General features: G+C 40.1%; 1 protein-coding gene across 1 annotated transcript in view; it reads left to right on the top strand.

Annotated features, from left to right (window-relative positions):
* The first annotated feature begins 133 nt into the window (after positions 1–133).
* Positions 134–27,532, top strand: part of itpk1b (inositol-tetrakisphosphate 1-kinase b) — a 31,665-nt gene continuing 4,266 nt past the window's right edge. Inside the window, exons 1-8 of the mRNA XM_005724003.2 lie at positions 134–402; positions 901–1,052; positions 5,781–5,805; positions 14,455–14,580; positions 18,826–18,943; positions 25,150–25,248; positions 25,427–25,467; positions 25,774–25,939. Coding sequence (XP_005724060.1) covers positions 958–1,052; positions 5,781–5,805; positions 14,455–14,580; positions 18,826–18,943; positions 25,150–25,248; positions 25,427–25,467; positions 25,774–25,939 — 670 coding nt within the window. The 5' untranslated portion in view covers positions 134–402; positions 901–957. The remainder of the gene's footprint in view (positions 403–900; positions 1,053–5,780; positions 5,806–14,454; positions 14,581–18,825; positions 18,944–25,149; positions 25,249–25,426; positions 25,468–25,773; positions 25,940–27,532) is intronic.

The raw sequence follows: 27,532 nt of genomic DNA, 5'->3' as shown, positions 1-27,532 counted from the left end.
ATATATAGTTAAGGGACGTCTTTTCGTTAATTATCTTGTTACATTTTATAGATAAACAATGACTCGATTATTCTATATCATAACAGGAAAGATAATCATTAGTGGAAGCAGGAAGGCGCGTGAAAGCAAGACGCGCTGTGATTCGACAGTCAGTCAGGCAGGGGTGGTGTTTTCCGAGGGGGTCGTGAAGGCGGCATCAGTCTCCTGGATCCTGGGTGTGTGCGGGCAGTCCAGTTCAGAGACTGAGAGAGAAAACACCAGCAACATCTCAACGTGAGCCCAGCGGTGCCTGTCATCGTGCTTGTTACTCCTTCTCCAGCGAACGGGCTGAGAATGGCAAACTACGCGAGCTAGTTTCTGAAGAGGACGCAAATTCAAGGGGAACTGTGCTAAAACTGCCAGGTTAGTTAGCTCTCTATAGCCTCCCGATGTCAGCTTTATCTAGTTGAGGGAGTTGCCTTATTTTTAGGTAACCAGGAGCTGTTTCCGCTAACAATTTACTCATTTCTTATGGGCACGTATTACGACTGTGTTCAGCCTGTAAAGCTAGGAAGCTAGCTTGCGTTTCCTAATTGCACGCCATCGGTTAGCTCTGGAGATTGTCACTACATAGCTAGCCAGCTAACGTTAGCAGTTGGGGTTAGCAAAAGAGGGTCAGTGTGTGGGATTCGCTGATGCTCAGCCAGATGCACTGTAATATTACGTTTGGAAACTATATCATGCTAACCACAAGACCGTGAATATCCAAGAGACAGACTGGTAGAAGACGTCACTTATTGCTTTGGAGCAACGTATCAGTAACCGAGCAGTGAACTTAATTATTCCCCAGATTGCTCCCTGGTTGGCTGTTGTGACACTAACGTGTGTGTGTGTGGGGGGGGTCTGTTCTCGTCTGTCCAGGTTGAGTCATTAGTTGCACCATTTACCTGCAAAAAAAGGACCAGGGGCACAGTGGAAATGCAGACTTTCCTGAAAGGCCGGAGAGTCGGCTACTGGCTCAGCGAGAAGAAGATGAAGAAACTGAATTTCCAGGCCTTTGCTGATCTGTGCAGGTTCGTTAACTAACTCCAGTTTATTGTGTGCAGTTGAAATGATTGAAGAACAGCCGTCAAACTACATGCATTCACATAGTTGGCCCCTATGGTTAACAAGTTATGTGACAATTCATCGAAACTTCCCCTTAAGGCTCTGTGACAAGGAGGACTCTTCTCACAGATTTAAGCCCTTAGGCACTTTTCACAGAAACGTGCTCACCAAATGTCAGTGAGTGACATCCCTACTCATGCATGCTAAGCATTTAAGGTTGCTGATGTGGCCTGAAGCCGTACTGCTAATCTCCTTTTCTGTTGTATTGTGAAGAAATGGGTTCCCCAAAGGATCAGGCACAAGCCTGTTTTGTGTATGTCCTGGCACAGTGCTTGTTGGTGCATGGTAAATGTGTAACAGGATAAGCTGACAAAACCAGTTTTATTATTAGGTCAGTTGGCTCAGAGCGTTAAACTTTAAAGCAGCTAAATGTGGTCTAAAAGAAAAAGTCTCTTCCTTATTAACGTATCTAAAAAGTAGCATTTGATGTTAAACTCTGACCACCATATCATTTTTTATCATATGTAGATGGCACAGTGCTAGCTCAGTCTGAGGCTTTTGTCTCTGTTTATCAACAGAAAATAAACCTGTTCTTACCAAATGCATCGTCCTAACATGAATTTAGTCAAGGCTGGTGTAAGAATTTGCACAGATTCCCCCAGCCTTGACAGACGCATCTATGTGAGTGCTGTGTGCACACTATTTTGTTGTGTCTCTTATCCAGCTGAGTCAAGTGTTACACAAGCTGAAGGGCCTATATTTTCTTAGCAGATGTGAGCTCGTCCTTGCTGTTTTACGATAGGTGCTGTACAGTATATCAGATTGTCAAAGGGCATTAGGGCGAGACAGCCGCTTTATAGTCTCTCATTGCAACAGCTGCCTAGCTGCTGGTGATGTAGCAGTCTGACGTTTTCAGTACAGATACTGAAGTACAGTATCGGTTTTGGGTACCATTCGGATACAAGTGCTAATGGACTTGAGATTTTTCCACTAATATGAGCTCTGACTTAGACGTTGTTTCCTAACTTTGTAAACAAAAAAATTTAGTAATAAATGAGCAAATACATTTAAAGTGAGGTCAAAAAAAAAGGGGGGAAAAGACAAAACTCTGTGCTTTTATTAGTTTCTGTCTTCTACTCTCACTTTCACTTTCCTGTAGGTGTCTTTTTCAGTGTGTGCAACTCCCCAGACACTTCAGACAAGAGATGGGTGTCGTTAATCAAGCAGACACAATTTGTTACCTTTGAATATTTGCAATAAAAAAAAATCTGAGCAACTGTTGAATCTCGCATAGCAATATGAAAGGGTGAGAGAGAGAAGCTCTAGCTGGTTCACTGTGCCGTTCTTTGTTTTAGTAGGTATCATACTAGTTTCCAGTATAAGTATTTGGCTCGATGTGACCTTACCTACTTGCACTGTATGAGGGCTAGTTATCACATAGTAACATGTCTTGAAAATCTGAGAGAGGCTGGACAAAACAATGTAATCTCCGGTCCTGTGATTTTGCACACATGTGCCTCAGTACATCAGATATGTTGATATGTTCCAGAAGGATTTTCACCTTTTCCAACAGTGTGTTGCCTCATAAAGCAACCTGATTGAGTCAGCACAGATTACCACACTGTAATCCACGAAACATTTTTAATCTCTACGTAAAGCTCTGAGCATACCTCCCCTCCTCCCTGCATCCTGCTCACCACCTTCTTCCCTATGAGCTGGATATAGGTTTGTTCGATATGTTTGACACGAAGAGCTCTGGCTCAGCATTAAGAATTGGTCTTTGTGACGCATAGCCTTTGAAAACTGCAACAAATGGCACAGCAGATAACTGCAAATGAGCCACAAAGTGAATGTGGCTTGTATATGTTCACACATGACTACTTCTCCCGGTTAGTCAGGGAAACTTTTCTTCAAGTTCTCCTTTTCCTACTCCAGTCATGTAGCATAGAAAACAAATGTTATGAGGAAAGGAAGGATGGCACTAAGAACACCCTACCACCTTGCATGTATGTTTTCTAAAAAGCCGCGACTTTTGAAAAGAGGTACAGGATGTGGCAATTTTAAACTTTATCTGGACCTGGTGTTGTGCGTCTGAGGAAGTCTGTTCCAAATTAAAGAGACTTTATGTAGTATTAAATTCATTTAGTGACCCTTTGTGCTTAATTTCATGAAGTGCAATTTTTACTTGATGGTTTAAATTTATCTATTTCCCTGCATCATTTATTATTATGAAAGATAAACCATGTGTCAGTGTTACTTTTAAACAGTGACTGGACAGAATTTCCCCTGTCATCATGTGGTAAGCAGCTGACATTGTGTGTGCATAATTGAAGAGTCTGTCCTGTCTCTTGCATCTGGACTTTGGGGTTCCTGCTGGTCAGAGCTAGTTGAGTTTATGTCCGCATGTCAGCTTGCACAGCAGTTGAGAGGCATCTTTTCAGTTGGCACACGTGCCTGATGCTTTAAAAAGCAGCAACCCTGATTTTCATTAGATTATCTGAAAATATTATTTTCTCATTCTTCAGTTTCACCACAACTCTCATCTACATTATACTACAATATACTAATAATAACAAATGCAAGGAGTTTACTGAAATTGTTGGAAGACTTGTATATAAACCTGGAATGAGCAGAAAAAGATAAATAAACTAATAATTAATAACATGTATATTTAAAAGGTAAAAGGTCTCCAATTCAAGAGCAAGAGGAGAAGAGAGGAAGGGCCTCTAGTCTAAAAGTCTGCCAAATCAAATATGTGAATCCATCTGCTGTGGTGATCCCATGTGAGTAAGGGAGTAGTCGAAAGAAGCTTTGTATTTTTTGACTAGCAAAAATCAGCTGCCTCTCCAGAATGTTCTTCATGCCGTTTAGCTCACAGAGTCGTTGGAGCAGAACATCAATTTCTGAATTTTCAAAATCGAGAGTAATTCATTTAATCTAGGTTTTAAACAGATAAGGGTTAGATAATAATTGGCACTTTTTAAAAATTATTTTTTTAAATGCTCAAAATACTTTTCTGTATGGTTAACTAGCTATGCATAAAATGTTATTTACTTTATGGTCACCATCTCATTTACACCCTTTGTCAACTTGGTAACTGTTAATGCCACACGATGTGCCTTAAATGCTAAACTTCCAGGTTTATAGATGTACAGTGTGCCTGTATCAAAGTGGTTGTGTATGTGTGTGTGAGAGAGAAAGGTTTCCCTTTCACTGTGTTGACCGTGTAACAATATAGCAGAGCAGAGGATCTCCATATCTCACGAAACTAAAGACCTCATTCACGTCGCATGAAACGCACCAGCTGCAGTATTAAATATCCACATTGTTGTGAAGCGGTGAATGGTTGCACTGCTGTTACCATGGGACTGCAACCTCAAAAACTGCTTGCTTGGAAAGGATGAATTGGATGTAGTGTTAGGCTGGTGGTGTTCTCTTTGTGAATTCCCCCAACTAGGAGTCGCTGCATTAAGCATTGGAGTTTTTCCTGTTATGCTTTGCTGTGTAGAAACTCTTTGGCTAACTTTCTGTATTGACCTAGTAGGGTTTCGCCGAGCTGTTTGGGCTGAGGTTTTCCTCTCAGTGCAGGTGTTAGGACCCAGCAGGTTTAAATGTGTGGTGCCAGTTTAGTAATGCTCCTCTCTCAAAAGAGATAAGCCATCTCACATTTAAATTTATGCATATATATTTAAATACTGCTGTGTCCTATTGTTTTTTGTTTTTTTATTTCTACCCAAAGACTAGTATTTCTGTGCTGTTCCCAAAAGGTAGAAACTGCAGTTTCTCCAGGTCTGTGGGTGGGATTTAGTATTTCCATCATAATAATCTTACTTGCAGATAAATTTTGTGGCTAAATTAAGATAATGTTTCATTTATTTCCTGTTCAGATGCAGAAGGCTTATGTGTCCCTGGTTCAGGCATCTTACTGTTCATGAAGTTAAACTATTGGAGAGAGATGAGTTTCTGTTTAATTCCTCTTATGGAGGGGAACTCCTTTGATGTGAATTTACATAAAGATTTGTGTTAGATTAAAAGGTAGTGGTTCTCAAAAACCTATTCAAAATTCACACCACGTGTTCTACCAATTTTAATCTTTTTATTTGTATAATTACCAATAAAAAAAAAAGTGGATTTAGTTGAATTTTAGTTAAGTAAAGTTTGGTGTGATGACGTCAGCACACTCTTGTTTGTTTAGTTTCCCTTAGAACTTAGTATTCGGTTTGGGGGGAAATTATGGGAACAAAACTGTTTCCACACCCCACCTGCAGTGGCTCAGCACCCCACAGTTGGAGGAACCACTGTTATGAAAGCAAGACAAGTGCGGACAAATGATTGAGAAACATGTCTTACATGGTGTAACACAAATGGAAAAATAAATATTTAAAATCAGACCAATCTTACGTCATTTAGCTGTGTATGTGTGCACGTGAGCGAGCGTACGCGTGTGTTTTGTTTTATTTATTTATTTTTAATTCTGCTTTTCACTTCCTATCAGTCTTCTGCTCTGAATGTTTGAGCCTACGTCTGTACGACTCAAAGACAGCAAAGGCATCTTCACCTACACTACATGATATACTTTTATATAACACGCCTTTAGCGTTTAGGTCCTTAAATAAACAGCAATGTCTGTTTCTGAGCATTTTCATCTTATATCTTCTACAAAATAAAAAGTTTTATTTTGTCCTTTTTTTCAGGAAAAGAGGAATAGAAGTTGTTCAGGTAAGAAGAGCACACAGTTTGATTTTGTGTGTTTTTTTACTTCTTTGGTCATGTGTTTGTTTGTTTGTGCTGTGATACTTTTGAATCTCTGCTATTCATATTTGATACCTGAAAGTCAATCCACCTACAACACTTTACATTTGATATATTTCTTTGGACAATTACTAAGTGCATAACCTCCTACAGACAGGATGTAGTTTTTTCACAGTCTTGCTTTTTTTGTATGTAAGCGTCATTGGTCACAGTATATCACAACAGCCCATGTTTCTTGTTAAGCTGTGATGAAAGTCATCCCAACTTGATATTTCAACACCTGACCTCAATTCAACTTGTTTGTCACAAGAGTCTATTTGGGCGAGCAGCTTCTCATGTTGTGAGTGTGTGTGTGGAGGGTTGAAGTATTCAGATCCTCAGTTAAAAGTCATATCAGCAGAAATACTTTTATGATATAAAATTGCATAAATAGAAGAAGATACAGCTCTTTTCAGTGGGAGCTGTTGGTGTACCAAAATAAATACTAGTCTGCCTATAGTAATAATTTACCTCTGAGTGCTGAGCTATGTCCCAGTAAATACGGACCTCAGGGAAGGAAAAGCTGCTGTCATTAACGGCTCTTGCCCAGCATACTATAGAGTGTAAGTAAGCACAGGCCATTCAGCAGCATAGTAACAATTGTTACGAAGTACTGGGAGCTCTGTGCACAACAGTATCTGTCACTTAGAGTGCTCTCTGAAATTAAAGAGGAAATTATCCTGCCTTTCTCTCAGCCTTTTACTTTGTTTCTTTTTATCTTGTGGGATTGGGTTTTGTTGTTTTTTTTTTTTTCTCCTTCACTTTGAGGTTATTTTTTTCCTCTCGCTGTGCTGACAATATCAGCACACCCAGAAAGAGTCTTGTCCTGGGAATAGTCCCAAAGTAAGCAGGGCTTTGTTTCCCACTATGCATTCAGCCCCTCCTGGGAGACCGCAGATCCTCACAGGCCCAAAGTTAGGATGTACCCAGGGCTTGGAACGGTGCTGCTATCTTCTCTGTTACTAGTTCATCTACAACTACCTGCTTTTCACTGTTGTGGGGTTTGTTTGTTTTTGTTTTTTTTTCTCCTGACTTCTATAAATCAGCATAAACTTGTTAGTTTTAGCTGGGCTGTCACTGCCAGTCGAGACAGTTCAGTTTACTAACAGAGCCAGAAGTGTTTTTGAATGCACACCAATGATTTGGGTGGCCGCGCTGTGTCCGTTCCTGTCAGTGCCTGCAGTGTCGTGGCCACATCAGAAACAAAGATAACAGTATCCGCTGTCCTACTTTGGCCTTGTTGTACAAAGATTTAGTTTCCTATTGCACTAGTGAATTTGGAGCCTGGGGACTCTTATTTTCTAATCTATGATATGTTTTCTGATGTTTAGACCACTGGGATAGTGTATATATGGGGAAAGTCAAAACATAGGTCCGCGTTAAACCTAGTCTTTCTGGAGAGGACACAGGGAGACGGAAAGCAGGTAAACAAATTAGTCTTGAAGTTTTAATTGGTTTAGAGACTTAGAAAATTACAGTAGTGGGAAGATTATTATTATTATTATTATTATTATTATTATTATTATTATTATTATTATTGTTTGGTCACTGTTTTAAGCTATTTTTGTGGATGTCAAGTCAATTTAACCTTCTCTTGCTGCTTGGTGCAGATTTTTATTTATTTATTTTGTCAGCCAGTGTAATCGGCTAACCTTGTTCCATGTGGTCTGACAGACAGGCTGGCCCTTGTGCTATCAAGTCAACCCTGAAAATCCAAGGCTAAATGAATCCTTTTGGCATAGAAACCTGTTGATTCATTGTCGGTTTACAGCCTTAATGCACAATAAATTGCTTGTTTTCTATGTGCTGTATGTACGACTTTGATCAATCAGAAGTGTTTTAATGAAACCACCCAACAGCTTCTCAAGTAGAAACTTTTTTTTCCCGTCTTTTGTTATATCAGACTTGTGTATGTATGACTTTTGGATAGTTTGTTGGACAAAAGAAGCGAAAAATCTTTAAGTTCAGGTCCCCACCAATAGTAAATGGGTAAATCACAGCCCCACTGTGATTTGTTTTACAGACCAGTTGTTTTTTGTCTTGTTTTGTTGTTGTGTAGAAAAAAGCTCCAAAGTTGAAGTGACAGAGTTAATGAGGTGCACTTCCCGAGAGGTTGTATTCCCCAAGAGGTTGAAAGTGGTTATGACGTCACCTCGTGTGAACAGATCTTTGCTAAATCTGGCTGCCCAAGGGACTTAATTTTATATTTCTGATTTCAGTGTGGGAAACCCTTCTGTATGTATATGCGTCAGGACTGACGAAAGTGAAAAAGATTCCATTGTCAGACTTTAATGATTTCTCCTCTAGGCTCTACCAAGGCTTACCTTTGCTGTACCCCTCATCCCTCTCATCTTTCCATTACCTCCCCTGTGCACGTTTTTGAAGCTCATCAATACTGACCCTTTAGCACTGAGTCTACAAGAGCCAGTTTCCCCATGATCCCTACATTAGGTTGTGTATATCGTGGGTATGATGAGATTAACTCACCAGGGTTGTTCTCCTGAAAGCCAGTATTCTCTCTCAGAAAAAGGAATCTCAAATGATGAGCCAATTTTTGAGTTGGCTGCCCAGAGAAACTTATCAAGTCGCTGTTTTTATTATCCTTAGTGCTTCAAAAATTTAAAGGTAATTTCCGGCATACTACTTTATCTCTTCCCCCAGTTTTTATGTGACATGTGTGCAGTGTAGTGGGAGTTCAGGGGTGGTTGACGAATGATTTAGTCAATGGTCTGAATACAATGGACTGTGCAGTACCTCCTTTATCTTATCAGCTCTTGTCAGTGGGCTTGGTACAATTATGCTGATGCTTTATTTCTTCATCTCACCTGAAAACATCTTGGCAGTTTGTTCATTTTCATCCTGCATGACTTGGTCCGCCTTTTAAGGAAGTTACTTAAAGTTTTTGTAAGCTACCTACAAAAGCAGTAAAATCAGACCTGTCTAATGCTGGGTAACCTTTACTTACCAAAGCATTTATGTTGATCGTGTGATGAAAGGCAGTTCCTCAAAAGCTTAAATTGCACAATCAATTCAGCAGGGATAAGTCTTCTCTCTGTAAACTGCTGAGGAGAGAGCCATTAGCCTAATTAGCTCCCAGTTTGACCTTCCATACAGTTTTTATGTGGAGAATTTGGAGACTCTCCTTTTGTGTTAATCTTTTGCTGATGTGAGATATGTCTGGCAGCCACAGTTTGTCGTAGACTTGTGCATGCATGTTTTTTTTTTTTGTTTTTTTTCTTTGTTGCACACTCACCCTAGCGTGCCATCATTGCAACATGGCATACAGAATAAATGATTTATCACATGTCTGTCTGTTCTCTGCACATACTCTTTGGGTTTGCCTGACAACAAAGCAAAAGTCAGGTGTGATGCAGCTGAACTAGAATGAGACTAAGCAGAGGCATCGCCAAATAATGACTGTGGTCCTTATAATTTGTGTGCAGTGTACTTACTGATGAGCAAAGCACTCCACAAGCTTTGTCTTTGCTGTTTGCTTAAGATCATGAATGTTAGTTTCCCATAGGGGAGAGACTGGCCCCACAGCAGAGCTACATCAAAGCTGAAAATATGTTAGCCCTGACCTACCCTCTCCCTCCAGGACCCAGCCTTTTTTCTCCGCTGTCCGTCACCACTACGGCCCACTGCTACCTCTCAGTCCCAGAGGGACTTTGAAAACCATCAGCTGACATTTCTGCTTTTAGCATTTAGAAGGACATCAGTGACTTTACTGCTGGGTTCTGGGATAAGCTCTAAAGCAGGGTCGTTCTGTCAGTGCACAGGGAGGAGAGAGAGCTTCATCCTGTGTGATGTCTTTGCCAATGGGTGATGACCCCACAATCTAGAGTCCTGTTTTTGTGGCAGGGCCAGGCTGTGGATGGGCCCTCTGTGTGTCATATAAGCAGAAGATTAAAAGCAGTGCCTCAGTAGAGACAAATCCCCATCAGGCAGGCCCTGTCACACTGCTAGGTAGAGAAAAAAGAAAAAAAAGGTGGCTCTTGCCACTGGCGTAGCCCTGTCATCACTGCTGCTCACAGCAGCTAGTGTTAAAGACTCAGTAGTTGTTTGACCACAGGTGACAACACGTTTTATGAGTATGACTTGCTAACACAGCATTGGTCAGGTCATGGCAGCATGTTTATGTGTTTTATACATCTGCCATATGCTTGCACCACAGTGTCTATGTGTCCTATGACCACACGATTCCTGATAAACCTGCTGGATAGGCGCAACAATAATTCAATAAAGCAGTGTTTGTTTTTGAAACCTTTTTATTACAAATGCTGTAGAAGTTGTTACATAATATGATCGATTGCCTTCCTGTTTCCATTGCATTTCACTTCATGAAACTGGTTGAGTGACTTTTGAATCCACTAGACACTTGTATGTAAAAACTGTACCAGCAATATTTATCAGAAAGCTTTTGCTCTCAGAGGTTTCCAGAGATCTCTTGACTTGGGTTGGGTGATATGATGATTGTAAGATTATGTACTCCTGTGTTAATAATGTGTTTAACATCTCGAGCTTAAAACAAAACTGAAAGTTTGCCCAAATCAGAGGTTCTGCTCTCCTTAATTTAATATGGTAACTGTAAAGTTACATATGCGATCATGTTCTGTGCAGTTTCAACTATGTTGGTACATATTAAGCCTTCAGTTCATGTAGTTACGAACAACACAGATGCAGATTCACTTTTCAAGAATCAGTTCATGTTAACATGTTGCTGAAGGGTGTGAACTGAAGGGCGTGTTTCTACAGGCAGGAATGTTCAGTGCATTACAATGAAATCCAACAGTATTAAGATGGCCAGAGGAAGAAATGCCATGTTGATATAGGATAATGAGCTCTTAAAGAAATTCAGCTTAACTTGAAAAGCAGCATGTCGTGACATTTCTTTGCATGGTGGAATATTTTCTGCAGCCTGCATGGTGTCTAGTATTCATTGTTCATGCTACAAATATGAAAGTATTTCACACCACACTGAAATTCAAATATTTGCCATACTAACAAACTCCCACTCTATGCTAAGGAATATACAAACATGCATTCATGCGTAGTATGATGTTATATTGTAATACATTAGTCTAGTCTGACATCCCATTTGTTGCTAAATTGACCTATAAAATGTATACTATTGTGGGATTTTAATTAAATATTTGCCTAGGGCATTGAGTTTCAACATCTATATGGCCTATACAATGTTTATCCAAAGTTTCATGAAGCTTGGTCTCCTCGGTTACATACATGCATACTTATGCTATGATTGTTATAGTATGATTGCATTTTCCTCTGTGCAAAATGCTCTTTGTAAAGAACACTATCTAAACCAATATACCACTCCTGTACAACTGATTTACCAGAGTTCGACCAAAAGTACTCAAGTTAGTAACTAACCATCACATCTCTAACAATCATTAACCAGAAGATGTTGGCTCTGGAAGTGGCCTATCCTAAACCAACTGAAACTCTGTACAGTTATACAGTTCTTGTATTGATCCACACCTGTGTGACTAAGGTGTATTCACTCTCAGTTTGCATAATGTATGGATTGCACAAGGATATTGGGGATCTGCCCACCTCTAGCTTGTTTGGAAAGGTGTGGCTGCATTGTCTTTTGTCTGAGTTTGTCCGATTAGCCCATTAGCTGATTAGCTAATGAGCTAATCGTGCTTGTTAGCACTGTACCTTATACGATTTTTTTCCCCCCCAGTACCATATTTTGCACATTCAAGAACTGATAATGTGCAAAGTTAAATGTGTAAGGGGTTACCTCAGATCAGACCATCCCAAAGTGTGGGGCCCGCCCCCTAGGGGTGGCGCAGAGCCATTGCAGGGGGGGTTCGGTATGAAAAGGGAAAAAAAAAAAAAATGCTTGGACACTGCTAGCACGGGGCGCCTCCACAGACACAAAGCAGGAGATGAAGCATCGCTGAATATGTTTCCGAACCAATTTCCTTCCAAGCCAAAAACTAGAAAATATGATGAAGCATGTCTTTTCTTTGGCTTCACCTGCACAAGTGCGGAGGTAGGTCTCCCCTGCAGAATTGGTTTTCCCTTCATTGGGAGCAGCGCTGGGCTCTCCAGATCACGGACAAACAGTATCCCACATTCTTGATTTTTAGTTCACAAACACTTGTTGTAATGACCAACTACTCCTGACATTTTGGAGATGTTAGCTCTTTATACAGTAAAGTTACAGCGGGATACAAATAATATCAGGCTGATCCTGCCACGATTTGTCCCCCCAGTTCAAATCATGGACAAACCGTCTCCCACAGCTGTTTATGTATTTGAACCCATTTTGCACAGAGAGGCATTTTTTTTTTATTTTTTTTTTTTTATGTATTGATATGTTGAATATTATTACACAGGAAAAAAACAGCTACACATAAAATAATGACACCGTGACGCCTCTGCCTTTGTAAATGGAGGGACAGTAACTGCGTGTAAAACCTGAAGATAGTCAGATTAACAGTATTTTGTCTCTATCTGCCATTCTGCAATTCCTCTCATGTAAACAATAACGTGGCGCACAGCTGACGTGAAAAAAGGCACATACCTTTTTCGTTGCGTGACGTCCTCGGTATTCCTCGTCCACACGTAAACGCAAAAAAGGAGTTTTAAAAAATCTCAGTTTTCGGTGATTTGAAACGCCGTTTACGTGTGGACGAAACGGCTGCGTTTTCAAAAATACCCGTGTAGGTGCGGGCGTAGCGTAAAAGAGTTAGTAGTTTACTTTCTTACTACTGTAATTTATTACAGATTACTTGTATTTGTTTAATTGTTTACTAAAATAAACCGGAGCAAAATATGGGTGTGTGTGGTTGGAGGATGTATTGGGGCGTGCGTGGGGGCGGGGGGGGAACATTTTTCTTGTAAAAGAAAGGGGGGCCAGCAAAAAAAGTTTGGGAACTACTGCCTCAGATATTTAAGACTGCCAGATTTTTATTACATGTGTTAGACACCAGCAATGTGTTTTCTAACCAGAGTTTTCTAATGATTAATGTGTATCAAAGCATGTCTTCACTGATCTAGACCCCTTTTCTGGAGTTATTTTTCCTGCCCTGTCTTCACGTCACACATCAAAAGGACCTCTTTAAAAACTAACTGAAAACTGCAATCATGACACCAAACTAACTGTCATAACTTTAAAAGTTGTTATCTCACATAGACCAAACTCTGTCATAACAGTCTAAACACAGCGACAGCCCCGTTGTGGTAATAATTCCATCATGTTCATGTTCACTCGACACTGGTTGCTAAATTCTAGCATCTCTCCTCTGTCGCTTGTGATGTTGCTACATGCATGTGCTAACCTGCATATGCTTTATCAAACTTGGTGCCTTGTTTTGTCTACTTGTTAGCTACTTGGTCTCAGCAGACAGCCCTTTTCAACACCGTTAAACTTCAAACAAATGCTAATTTGGCTTTTTCTCAGAGGCTGTCGAATATGCTCAATGAGACTCGAGGTCTAGCCAGAGGGAGGCTGGAGTTTTCAAAGATGATGCCAGAAATAAATCCGGGTGTAATTCAAAGCAAAAAAAAAAAAAAAACTCTTGCTAATCCAAATTTAAAGCTGTAAATAAAGAGGTAGAACACTATGTAAAATCAGTCATTATGATGTTTTTATAACCAAAAAGTCAGAAAATAAAATGTGTTTCCTAGACCAGAACTTACAGATTTAAGAGAGATTTCTGTCTTCTATTAGGAGATTAGGAGTGTAAATAAGCCTTAAAGTGACAGATTAATGACTTTCCAAATGTAGCCACTGTTTTCTTAAAAATAATTCATCATCCTTGTAAGAGGGAAGCAGTTAAGCATAAAAGAATGTGTTTTTCAGGATGAAACAAAATCTACCCACTGTTTACTTTGTATACTCTTCTTTCCCCCCCCCCCCCAATTGTTCCATATGGTAGGAGTGATTTTGAATAACAGGCTAGTTCACTACAGCCATTATTCTGATTCATGAGTACATTAATTGCAACTATGTGTCTTTACCAGTACCACTTCATACCTGAAGCGATGCATCTACAAGTACATGAATATGTAGATTTTCTGTTTAGCGTGTATGCAAGAAGTAACTGATGTGAATAAATGGTGGGTTAAGCAAAAGAAACCCAAAAGGTCAGGCAGAAATCCTATGACTTATTTACTAGCAGTAGGTCTTTGCAGATTTTGCAGGAAATGCAGGACGCCGTGACTTAAGAACTCAACAAATTGCAGGATTGACTTGATGTTGACCTGGCATACTGCAGGTGTGAAAGTATTTGTAACTGCTGTAGTGTTGGTTTTACACTTCCTTTCTCCGCAGCCAGAGACACAAAAATAACCCCCACACCCATAGCACTTAAAACCCTGACTAAAATCTAATGGGCCAAGAATCTATAATATTGCGTTAGTAAGTCACAGACTTTTCAAAGCAGTTGTGACTTTTTAATATTAACACCTGAGTTTTATAAAGATAAAATGTTTTTTTTTTTGTGTGTGTATATGGTTGCTGATGGATATCCATTTCAAAAATGGCTAATACATCCCAGACTGCACAATAATCTTTGACCTGTTTTACACTTCTGTCTTCAGCTGGACCTCAGCCAGCCTCTAGAGGACCATGGACCCCTGGATGTCATCATCCACAAACTGACTGACCTTATCCTTGAGGCTGACCAGAATGATTCACAGGCTGTACTGTTGGTACAAAGAGTACAGGTATGCATCGGTCTGTCTTCCTGCTTATCCCTCCCTCCTCCCCATGTATTCACAAATAGAAAAACCAAAATTTAGGAGAGGACAAGGCCTGGAGAATGCTAGTCACACTTTTGGCCTGTTCATTTAGACACACAACAATCTAAAGAAAATACACACACACACACACACACACACACGCCTATTAAGAAAAATGAATACACTGTATGTGTGGGAAACCGTCTAAGTTCATCCTTAACCTTGGGAATGGTAATAGTGTAGGTGCCATAATGAATAATCTCTACTAATATATGGATAACAAATACTCCAACTTCTTATTCATCCATCAATTTTATGTTTTATTAAATATCAAACAGGTCCAATCTAAGTTGTAAAATTGTTTAATACTTATTCTTTGTCTTGATTTCATAGATCCATATCGAGATGAAGCTATTATTGAAGCAATTGCATGGCTAATATTAATATTTATTGTTCTATTTTGGCTGTTAAATAACCAAAAAATAATTTGTGACTCAAAATATTTGACACAGAATTTCACAGGTTATGCAGCCTACATTCAATATTGAGATTAACTGGTCTTTAAAAAGCTTTTTTTTAAATGTCGCAAATGCAGAAAAGGCTTGCGACACTGATTGGCTTTGACTGATTGGTTTTGACTGCAGCCCTAGTACCGGCAATAAACATTTATGGGTGACCGAGTTTTACATTTACGATTGTAAATGACCCAGTTCAAGGAATCAGGTAATGTGTTCAAAGAATCAGCCAGGCAGATCACAGGAACATACATGCATTAGCAGCTATATTTGAGCACGTGGTCACTCATAAATCCTTAATGTTATCTCTGAAACTTTTTTTGTTCTTCCTGAACTAAGAAAAATCTCATGTTCAACGCATCAAATTTGGAGCTGAAAACCTACTTTAGAAACATGCTGTTCTTCTCTGTGTATGCATTCATTAATCTGGCAGTGGTACAGATGGTGTGAAAATGAATTTTATTAAACTATCTTGCACTATGCCTCCGTCTCTCTCTTAGTGACTCAGGAGCTGTAATCGTGATCAGAGTCACGCAATTCTGTCACCATGTCCCTGACTGCTCAATTAAGAAGGGCAAACAGGATGTGAGAGTGGAGCAATCGCTGACATCCTGCAGAACCTGGTCGATATTAGCACAGGCCTGCATTTGATGCTTGACAGTGTACATATAGACTTGTTATTTAGTGAGTTACGTATGATAAAAAGCGCTCTAGATTCCTGTGGATGTGCAAACCAGTGCAATTTTTGACTTACGGTACATTTTCACATCTTGTCAATTTCCAGAAGCAAGGCATGGATTTGCTCCTTTGTCTTTAAAAGTTCAATCAAAGCAAAAACTTCTTAGCTGCCTAATACCATGTACTGAGCAAAATGTGGCTGGTTTTCATCAAGCTGAAACCCTCAAGGGCTCAGAAAGAAAACTAAAACTGTAGCTCATACAGTGGCCACTTGAGACTGACTCCAAATGTAAGCCATTCTGCAGAGCTAAAAAGCATATCTGCAGGTTTATACAAAAATTCGACACTCACTTTATAATATTATTGCAATTTTCAAGTTTTTGCAGAATAATGAAATTGCTTCAAGTTGTGCTCATTGACAGCATTAATATGTTGACAGCAACATATTAATAGGACAACATCATGTTGTCCTATTAAGATAATAGATTAGCCATTAGCTTGCTCCGAAAACCACGCTAAGTATGTCCAGTGTTGGATGGTTTTAAAATTATTAGGTTTTCCCCCAAACATAACAAAAATATTGTGGCTCCCTGTGGATAATTGGTGACCCTTTCATAAGTTCTCTGAAGGCTTTTTATTTATTTAAATATATAATTCATCCTTTTGCTAAAGCTTAGAGATTTTGTCACTTTGATTTACCACTACTGTTAGCTGTAGCCGTCTGGCAGCCCTCTTAATCATCATTCATCTTAATGCATACCCTATGCTTAGTAGTGTTCATATCATTATTTACTAAATAAAATTGAACTGTGCACATTCGAATGAGTCGTTTAGATTGAGACGGGAATTTTTCTGTATTTTTTGCGTTGCCTTAATGTTTATTCAGTCAGCCAGTTGATCTTCAAGCTAAAGGTCTCCTCTCAGTTGGCTGTACGAATTACAAAGAAATGTCATCCTGTAAGCATCGATAACATCTTTGTAGGGTTTTTTTCAGTTCAGAGGAAGTGTGTGTGTTTTGTGTTTTATTACAGTATTTTCTTCCTTTTAGTCAGTACTCAAACTTTACCACTGTAGTTAGTGGTTGACTTTAATATCAGCGGGTAAATCAGCAGCCAAGTCTTGTGGCTGAGTCTTCTCCTCTTTTGTTCTGCGTGTTTACCTGAACACAACTGTCATCTGTGATTACATTTCCACTGGAAATATATGTGTTGGCGTAATTCTAATGTTACACAGCTGTGATCATAAATAACCCGGTTGTGTCGTGGAGAGAATAAACCGTCATCTCTAAAATAGCTCTTTATGAAAACAAAATGTCGTCCTGAGATGCACTCTGGTGATTCAGTGGCCCTAGGTGCGAGCCGTGTTCACAGTAAACCTTGGACAAATATCATTTGCGTTCTCCAACTAAACTGCGAAGATAAAATGGCATTTGTAGCTAATTACCAGGCGCTTTTATCTGTTGTAGATTTTCTTTTTTTCGTTTACCTCGCTGACAAATGGGTGTAGATCGCTACAGTCGTAATTTAGGTCTTCCGGGCTTCTCTGTACTTGACATCTTATGTAAGCTGAACTGATGTGGTAAATCGCACCCATCTGGTTGTAGTTGTGGCTAATACAAATGCTAAAAATAATGTATCGCTTCAGGTTTGACAACTGTGGCATCACAGACATGGCTTACAATCAGCAGGACAGATTAGATGCTCTTCTGACCATATTCCCAAAGACAAACCCATTTATTCTTCTCTGGAAACGGATCTGCTCTGAAATGCGAACAGCCCTCTCTTACACCCACGCTGACATACGTCTGGCTCTTTTCCTCTCCAGCACCTGCTAAAAAGCGTTGATCTCTTTCTCAACTCCCCCTCTTGTCTCTGTTTAACTGCATTTCTTCTTCTGAGATGCAGAATTCAGCACGTGACTGTCCCTATCACAGTATTCCTCTGAACTCCTGGAAGATTAGTTTGGATTTATTTATTATTTATTTATTTTTTCCGTGGCAGCATATTTTACTTACATAACAGGTCGACTGGCTTTGATTAGCGTTGCCTGTTAGATCCCAGCAAATCCTGCAGATGGGTCCTCCATGTCAAGGCAAAGGCGTCGGTTTACATTCTTTGTGCTATAGCGTGTGTGTGTGTGTGTGCTGAGACTCTGTTCAAAAATAGACATTTATTTCCACTGTACATGTGCTTGATGTTTAATATTGCACGATGTGTTTAATTTCATGTTAAATGTGTGTGACAGCGGAGTTGCGATGTGAGCAGGCGGGCTGTTTGTGTAATGTGTAGGCCAGCCAGCTCCACCTGACAGCGTTTGTGACTCAGTTTGAAATCGCTCGGAATGAACTCTTGGCAAAGGGATCCATGTAGCCGAAAATCAAGTGTGGAGATGATGGAGAGCGGCCGAGAACAGAGAGGTGGTGTGAGGACTGAGTCGGAGGAAAGCCGGGAAGGCGAGAGAAGAGAAGGGGACTGCAGTTATGTAAAATGGCCAGCCTCATGCTGATCTAACAGCAGGTCATGCAGAGATGCAGTGATGTAACCTATAAAGACCCGCTGGCATACATCTCATGCTCTCTCTAGCTTACACACAAAAACAGATTGAGGCATGTTGACCCTTCAACTCAGTGTTTGGATTTGTCTACGTGATTATGTTTGTTTAACATTTCGTGTGTGTGTGTCGTGGCAGATGGTTGCCCTTTTAGCACATTAGTTACGTTTAAAAAATAAAAGCCACAAACATTTCCATTAGTAAGTCATCAGTTATTTTTCCAAAAAGTCGGTTTATTTACACAGAATAAGAAGTTTTTGGGAAATCATAGCCAGGATATCTGGATTCAGATATCCAATAATGGCAATTTTCTTTTTAAGTCATGGCCTTTGACCATAGTTATGTTACTGTAAGCAATACAAAACCTGTTTAGTCATGATGCAGAGAACTGCATCTGTGTGGACATACATGGAAAAATAACATTTATAATAATGGTAAATGCTCTCTGAATGTAAAAAATAAGAGGTTTGTAAATCTGTGTTTCAAGGACTACATTGATGCCCATCCTGAAACTATCATCCTGGATCCACTTCCAGCTATCCGAACTCTGCTGGATCGCTGCAAATCCTACCAGCTCATCCACAGATTAGAAAGCTGTATGCGAGGTAAGGTCTTGTCGGTAACTTTGTGAGACTGACTGGTGTGAGGCTCAGTTGCATTGGAGAAATTTTGGAACAAATCAGCGTATTTCAGTGAAGGAGAGGATTTTCTCACTAATTAAAACCTGTACTCACACTTTAGACACTGTCACTAACACCTGGTAGTTGTTGGGTTTTTTTTGTACCCGATATAATATATACAATAAAACATACTTGTCATAAAAATATATTCAAGTACAACAGTACATGACAAATTGAGGTACTTTTCTCGTATGTCTCCTATACAACATCTCATAAAGTGAAAGAAGTATCACTGGGGAGAGCTCATAAAAACGCACTAACATTAGTGATAAATTAGGAAATGGATGATGGGGAAAAAAATCAAATCAAATGAATAACAAAGCTGGGAACCATTCCTGTAACATGTGAGCCTTGTCCAGTGAAGACACGGTCTCCCTGCATCACTGACGCTGTGGGAGAAATAAACAAAAAGACACAACCACTAAGAGAGATTTATGAAAATCACCCAACATTAGTGTTTTAGGGTTAACTTTTCACAGAAGACAGATAGTTGGGCGATGTGTTCTGTTCTATGAGTGAACTGAATGTCCTGCTTTGTATAAACCGTTCGCCATTAAAGATTCAGCTTTGTTCTCGGGCGACTGTGAGATAAGTGGATGGCTAGCACCATTAGTGTCTCTGTTCCTAGCTCGCTATGTGAAAACAGAAGCTGTCTAAAAATAGGCTTTGATTTTGATTTAAAAGCCACGGCCTGCTGTTTAATGTTATTGAGAGGGAAGTTGAGGTTACCTTTAGGACCTCTGACTGTGCTCTTCACATCCCAGGGAAGGGGGAGCAGAGAGGCGCTGTAGCTTCTCACTTGAACTGTGTTACTTTAAGTGTTCGCATTTATATTTACATAAACATGAGCTGAGCACTTTGTTGATATCATAGTTCCTCCTTTCTATTTCTCTCTGCTTTATCGTAGCATGATCAGAACTTGCCTTCAGGTCACTCGAGCAACACCTTCCCCTGTCACTGATCAAGTAAACTTACCAGCAGACGATGGCTTTTAGCTACAGAGGGACATTCCCTACTGACACACACTGTAAGCACACCTGTGACTCATCCACATTTCCTTTAAACCCATACATGGCAGGAGAAAATAAACCTTTATAATTATGATCTCACCAAGTTTGTGTGTGATGAGCTGCAGTCTGATGTCAGAGCAAAGACTCAGAGCTGTATCAGCATGTCGGTGCTTTCCTAAAATAGAAATACGAGAAGACGATGTCTTTTTTATCCAAACAGACACGATTGCTGTTACGCAACAGCGAGTTTAAGATGCATCACTCCGCCTCACTGTGTGTGATCGGTTTGAAGAGGAAGATGCTTCACTAGCTGCATTTTACAAAGCTCTTTTTTCCTTTCACCATTCTACTTCCATTAATGTAAGTGGTGCTGTCTGCTCACAGTTAGGCCTGCATGCCAAGGCAGCCATGACAATTTAGTCAGTTTAGAAGCAATGATACAGTAAACTTGTTGTAATACTAGACTGTAGACTATCAGCATACGCCCCAAGTTAAAGAAGAGGATAGTGTAAGAGATTTTAGGGTTTGGGGTTTTTCTTTTCTTTTTTTTTCTTCTTCGTCTTCCTTTTTTTTTTTTTTTTTTCTTGAGCCTTTCTTTCCTAGGCACAGCCTCTTCCTCCTCCTTATCAGCAGAGACCATGGAGTCCTGAAGCAGCTGCCAAGGCAACCCAGTACTTAAAGACCATAGAGAGCCGGCCATGTTTCAGTCTGTATGACTCAGAATAGTACTCAATAGGAGGAAACACTTGAGGTGCGCTTGTGGAAAAGCAAACCTTATTTTGTCACTCGAGTGGCCTCTCAGTATTAAATGGCCTCAGTCACAGTGCATTTAGCTGTTCTTCTCCAAACTGTTTAAATGGAAATAAAATTAAGTGCAAGATTTAGCTCGTCCTAATGCTGTGTTTAATATAAAGCAGCCAGAAAAGAGCCACACGAGCACTAATGGATCAGCGTCACTGGAAATTTGGCTCCGATCTGTTGTCAGAGTTGCTTTGTGTTTCCTATGTGAGCCAGACCAAGGTAACTGTTTATGTTACTTAGTGGAATCTGCTGGTCCCTGTGTATACACGAGTTTTTGATATCTTAGTCTGTTTTTTATAGACAGAAACCGTTGTCACACCAACTCTTAGTCTTAAACATTTTCCTCTCCAGCTCAAGATAACAGAAATTAAACTGAAACTATTTATACAACAATCCAGTTGTGCTCCCTGTGCTGCAGTATTATTCTGTCTCTGTGAGGACCAGCAGAGCCAGTTTATGCAAGTGATCAATATTTAATTATAGATATTTCTGTGAATGACAATGAGAAACAGTTGTGAGCTCAAAGAGTGCCACCTTGAGTTTCTGCCTGTCAGGTTCACCTGCCCTACTGTGCTTTGATCGTCATTACATAATACCTGGATTTGCATGTTGTGGGAAAACAATCACATTTTCCTTTTTTCTTTCTTTCTTTTTTCATAAATGACTCATAATTTTAATCGGAGCGTAAGCCTCTTAGAGCACGACATTGACACAAGCAATGCTCTCAGGGCATAGCCGTGTTTCCAGTTCAATTTAGAATATTAAAAAATCCTGCTGCTTTGCTTTGGAGGGACAAGAAGAGAGCAGCAAAGAGAGGATGCTCGGGTTTCTAGGAAACAAGCTCTAAATAGCAACAAGAGAGTCTAGCCTTTCACTTAAACAGCACCACAGTTTAGCAAGTATAATGAAACTTGGCTCTCTGTAGTTCCCTACACCTAAATCCCCAAACAAGAGAATAGTGTCGTCTGAGTTTAAGTGTTAAAACAGGCCTTTTGATTATTTTCTTTCCTCTTGAGTGACCGGTTAAGGCCTATGCATTTGGAGTTTATTTGACTGTGTGTTTATGTTGTAATCTAGTGGACGAATGACTTAATATAAAGGATGTCCTGATCCTGAAGACTTCGTAACTGTATAATCCCACTTTAAAAAGTACCTCATTGTCCATTGTAGAGGCCCATAAAGACTGTCCTCGGCTCCGTTGGGTCTGCTGCAAGCATGTAATGTTTAGACAGAGCCAGAGATTGATCCTCCCCTCCACCTCCTTCCCCCCTAAAGTGTCAGCCAGAGCCAAGCATGCACACTGTTACAAACTTGGCTACTCACTCGTGTCCACCAGTCTCTGCTCTTTTTATTGTAAAACCTGAACTTGGAGCTTGAATTTCTTTTCTCATTTGACAAGGCTCAGGGCTTTTGATGGTTTTTGTTTAGCCAAATGTAACACCATCAATCTTTGGGAACTCAGTGATGTAATGGGCATGTTTTTACCATCAGGCTTTTCTTTTTATTATGATGCTGTTCTTGACCTGATAAAATAACATCACTAAAAGGGAACACAGTTGTAGGCAGTGCACAGATGACTCATGGGTAACCCTCCAGGCTTGCTCCCAGCACTGGCGGGTACGAAGCCAGCCCTGGAATGGTCCCAGCTTCACAGGCAAAGGTCGTAGTGCACAGAACAAGAGAACAGGAGTATTGAAGCAACCAAAAATAAACCCTTTGTGGTTAAGTCTTTCTAAATAACCAGATTTATTTTCTTTGGACATAAAAATCAAACGCATTCCTGAAAATTAGTTTTCTAAATAGTGTGGAAACGCATGTTTGCCAGCAGCAGAGCAGGGGAAGGTTTAATGTCTTTTTCTCTGACCCATCACGAGATGGAGGTACCTAAAGGATTTTCCTGGGTTATTAAGACATTATTTTCACAGCTGTAGCTAACATTTCACCAGAATCACCGCTGCATGTGATAAAACTGTCATAGGATCAGACTGGTAGAGCCTGGCTATGTAAATCACTTTATTTCAAGGTAGAGTTATTGCACTTGAAATGTCAGCACTATAAAGAAAAAACATTTAAAGAAAAACTGCTTGCAAAAATTCAGCAGTTTAAAGTTGCAGCAACATAATCTCAGTCTTAACTGAAATGTGTGTTTACAATATTAGTTTTGTACAGTAAGATTAAGGTTATTTCATCCTTTTCTTTGGCTAAAGAAGCTACTGTATATAGTAAAATAAATGCCTGTATGCATGAAATGAAAAATTATACAGTTATCGTGTTTATAGACTACACTGAATCTCTTACAATCTCTTATTTTAGCTACAATTGTATGATTTTAATTGTTGCCTGTTAATTTTCTGTGAAATAACAGTATAAGAGGATCCTTAACACCAAGCATCTTTATATGCTTCGTTATCACCTCGCACAGCAACAGTTGATATAACACCTCTGCACCAGCACCATTATGTTTTAGGTTTATCCCCATATCAGTTTCTTTTCATCTCAATCAACTGGGTCGGGGCTCTTGAATGTCAACATGTCGGTGGTTTAAAGGTCAGCGTGACCTCTCAATAGCACTACTGCTATGCTCCTAATAATGAAATATCCCAAAAATGGATAACGGAATAAAATGATAAATTGTCGTTTATTTCCAAAAGGTCAAAGGTCAAATCTGGACAGACATACACTAGGAATTTGGAAAATATACAGACCTGATTCTCCTGAAATTATTCATGAGTAGCTCAGAGCTGGGGATGCTCTCCTTCAGTTTGCACATCTGGGAACTTCTGTAGCTTTAAGTTGAGTAGATGCTCGTAGTGAGTGTACCAGAATATTAGCCCAACGTCACATGAGCTCTGTACTGGGGGGAGCCAAACCAGCTGTGGACATTTTTGTTCGCACATGCACCTCTGTTGGTTTGTTTTTGTCTTTTTATTGAAAGAACTGTTGATGGTAGGTGAAAGCATAGAACATCAATATGATAATTCTGCTTCCAACAACTTCATTTAAGTTGTTTCTGTGGTTCCTTTTGGCCACTCGTACATGGTTTCTGTAAAACTCTGACTGCACCCAGAGTTCAGCACTCTGCACTGGACTTAATTTAAGCAAATGAGATTCTCCTGACCTCAGCACTAGCATCAGCTGAGAGCCCTGCCACTGCTGAGGCCCACGGCACACAAAGACTGGCATGTTTCTATTGTGTTTTGGTCATTAACATTTTGCCAGCTGTTGTTTTGGCCCAGCCAATGATTTCCTGTGGCGTTATCTCCATCCCGTCCGCCTTATCGCCCCCATAGACCTACTGCGGAGGGGAAATTGCAGAATACAAAACATTAATATAGATGCATCCCCAGTCCTGATATGGTGCCGCTTGTCAAAGCTGCTGGATGTTTTTAAAAAATTTTTTAGTCTTATCAGAACTGACCAACCTGCTGCTGCAGGATGTGATGGAAAAAAAATACTTGTAAACAGACAAAAAATATATAGATGGGTGAAAAAGAAGCAGAATTTCTGTGGTTAATACTGGAGAATTTTAAAGACATTGTAACTGTAAGTGTGTTTGCTGTGAAATGTCAGGCCTGTGAGTCCATCAGGTGACGTGCCCGATGACTCTGCGTGTCCTCAGCTGGTTTATCCTTAGTTCCTCATTAAATTGGATGTTTTCCTATATTTCATCATTGTATTTGTGTGGGTTTTTGTGGTGACCTGAACTTAGATATTTTATGGACATAAAAGAAGTCTTTTGGACATGAGAAGGGATGGTGGATTTATTGAACAAAGGATGTTGAAGATGGATGTCACAGAGAGGATTCATGGATGTAGTGAAGGACAGAAGTGACATGACAGAAGACTGTACTAGGAATAGGAAGTAATGAGTCACTGCTGTGATCCCTAAAGGGATCAACAACAAAAAGGTGGTGGTTAAGGTTAAGCAAGTAGTCTCTATGATTAATTTAACGTATGTGTTTGTAAGGAGCAGAAGGACAGTACCAGATGGCCTCTGCTGTGTTTCTTGTGTAAACACATCACAGGGATGAGTTATAAAAATAACTTTTTGACCTAGTACTACAGGTCATAGCATATGACTGTTAGCCATGTGAGTTGCTGAAACGTTATGTTGAAACTGTATGTTAAAGCTAAAACTGCAGAAGAAAATGAGTTTGATGTCTTAAATCTTCCAAATTTGAACTGTGGATTAAACAAAGCAATAACTTTTATAAGTTTCTGTAGTGAAAATAACCAAGAGTACACATCTCCTGAGCATTAATATAGTCTTTCACCTTTTTCTCTTATTTATTTATTTATTTATTTATTTAAAATATATAGATGAGAGGATTTGCTCTCCTCCATTCATGGTCCTCAACACTGAGTGCAGCCCAGACGTGCTGGAGCAAATCAAGAGGCAAGGACTCTCATTCCCCTTCAGTGAGTAGCTCCGCTGTTGTCATCTTAATTCCTTCTACTCACCACACTTTTTTTTTTAAAAAAAAAACCTGTTGCCATGTTTCTTTGTTCATCATCATCTCAAATATAACAAAAAAATTTAAGGGTTTGTGCTCTGCTGTAAACTCTGCGCTTTTCTTTGTCTTCATTTCTTCCACAGTTTGCAAAACACGGGTGGCTCATGGCACCAACTCCCATGAGGTAAGAGGCCCGCAGGATTCAGAGGTCACTCACACCCTCCAAAGTTTGCTTTAGCTGATACCTGTTCTGTTAGAGGATTGTCATTTAACTCTAGTCCAAACAGCAAAATCTGATAGTGTTATACCTCATGTAGGTATAACACTGTGGAGGCATTAAGTCTATTTGGCTAGTTTGCCAGGAGTGTCAATTTCAGCGGCACAAGCAGCACTGAATGAAGTTAGATTTTAACCTGCCTCTAACTGCTGATTGACCTCAATGTTTCCTGTCAAGTTCTTTGTCATTTATTGTGTGGCCTCCTGCCCACAGATGGCCATTATCTTCAGTGAAGAGGACCTGAAGGATGTGAAGCCTCCTTGTGTGATTCAGAGTTTCATCAACCATAACGCAGTGCTTTACAAAGTGTTCGTGGTGGGAGACTCCTACACTGTAGTGGAGAGACCTTCCCTTAAGAACTTCCCTGCTGGACCTGCAGGTAAGGTTAAGAACGGACACACAGTGAGAGGGAGAGTGACAGGTGGGGAAGTCCGAGCGCTGCTTACAGGCACACTGGTCAGTCTGTGCAATCTGCACAGCTTCTCCAAATTACCCAATAAAAGAGCTCATAAAATGGCTTTATGGTCCCTGTGATTGGACCTGTTCGCCCTTTTAAGGGGTGCAGCAGAGTGCAATTGAGTTATACCCTGTTGGTACATGTTGTCAAAACTAGACAAGAGCAGCAGTGTTTTTCTCCATAAACATGTCAAAAGCTTTACCCATGACGTGTCTTTGAATAAAGGGTTATCCCCAGACACAAACGACTCCAGTATTTGCATGTGATACAGCAGAGGCCCACATGCAAATCATTTTTGCCGACAGCGTAGTCGTCCGCTTTGTGTAACCATGCAGACAGGATGGCTGGTTTCAGCCTGGAATGCTGGTACAACAGAAAAGCTCACCACAGCACAGCAATACACCTGCACAGCGCTTAGGTCATTGTCCCCCACAGCCTGAAGCTATGCATTAAGTTTTGTACCTAGAAAGTGATGGAAAGGGTGCTTTGAAAGGTTGAAGTATGGGTTAGTGTTTGGAAAGTGAGAGATGGGCTGTTCCAGTCAGCCTTCCTTCTTAAAGTGAAGCTTTGCCCATCAAGCCAGGGAATGAATGAGCCAATCCGCCGAACATTTCATTACCGCGACCTTCGCCGTGCCGAAGGGCAGATTTATTTGGACAGTGATGGAACACACAGTTTCCCTCCACTCCTTTCTCTCAAACACTGATTCATGTTAATCATTACAAGTTAGAAATCAGAGAAAACGTAGGTAAAAATGTTGTGATACATTCCTGTCACATTTATCAAAGAAAATTCCTCACCCGAGCCCAATGAGTAACCTATTGATGTAAACATATGGAACACTCAACACATTGTAGGTATGACTGAGAGCCTTGTCTTGAGAGCTTAAAAAAATGGCCGACTGCAGTTCTTTAGGGTTCACCTCTCATCCAAGAGGCTTCTTCAGTTCTAAAAACAAATCATGCACAGTCCTGGGCATTTTACTCCTAGTGGAGGTTGTCCCGTTTGAAAGTGGTCCATTCACAGTGCATGTAAACGGCCTCCTTTACTGCTCTTTCAAACCATCTTTGTTCAAAACAAAGTGAATACTGGGATCCTCGACAGTATTGTTGATCCTTTAGGTGCAGGTGTACAGCTGAGTCTTGTTCTGCTGAGGTGGCTGGGCTATGCATTTATGAAGTGGCTGTTTGGTTTATCCTTTGTGGAGGTCTGAGCACGCCAGGATATGATGTTGTCTTCAGCTCACAGACTCGACCTGGATGACTTGAAGACTTTTTAAGATGAAAAATAATTCCATCAGTGTGGTTTAGTTACATTTTTTTTTTTTGGGTTTTGTTTGTTTTTTAAATACCAGGTATTCAAATTTAGAAAACATGAGTTTTACTTACTAAAGGCCATGGTTGAACTGTGGCGCCACCTAGTGCAGATGATGGAAAATCTAGACAGCTGCACCGTGACACCAGGACTGCAGTCAAATAGGAACTTTCCAATGAGAAACGACTGAGTGAAGTCACC

The sequence above is a fragment of the Pundamilia nyererei genome, unplaced genomic scaffold, assembly GCF_000239375.1.
Source record: "Pundamilia nyererei isolate P.nyererei 1_Seehausen unplaced genomic scaffold, PunNye1.0 scaffold00010, whole genome shotgun sequence".
Taxonomy (NCBI): Eukaryota; Metazoa; Chordata; class Actinopteri; order Cichliformes; family Cichlidae; genus Pundamilia; species Pundamilia nyererei.
This window is presented reverse-complemented; position numbering and strand designations above follow the sequence as displayed.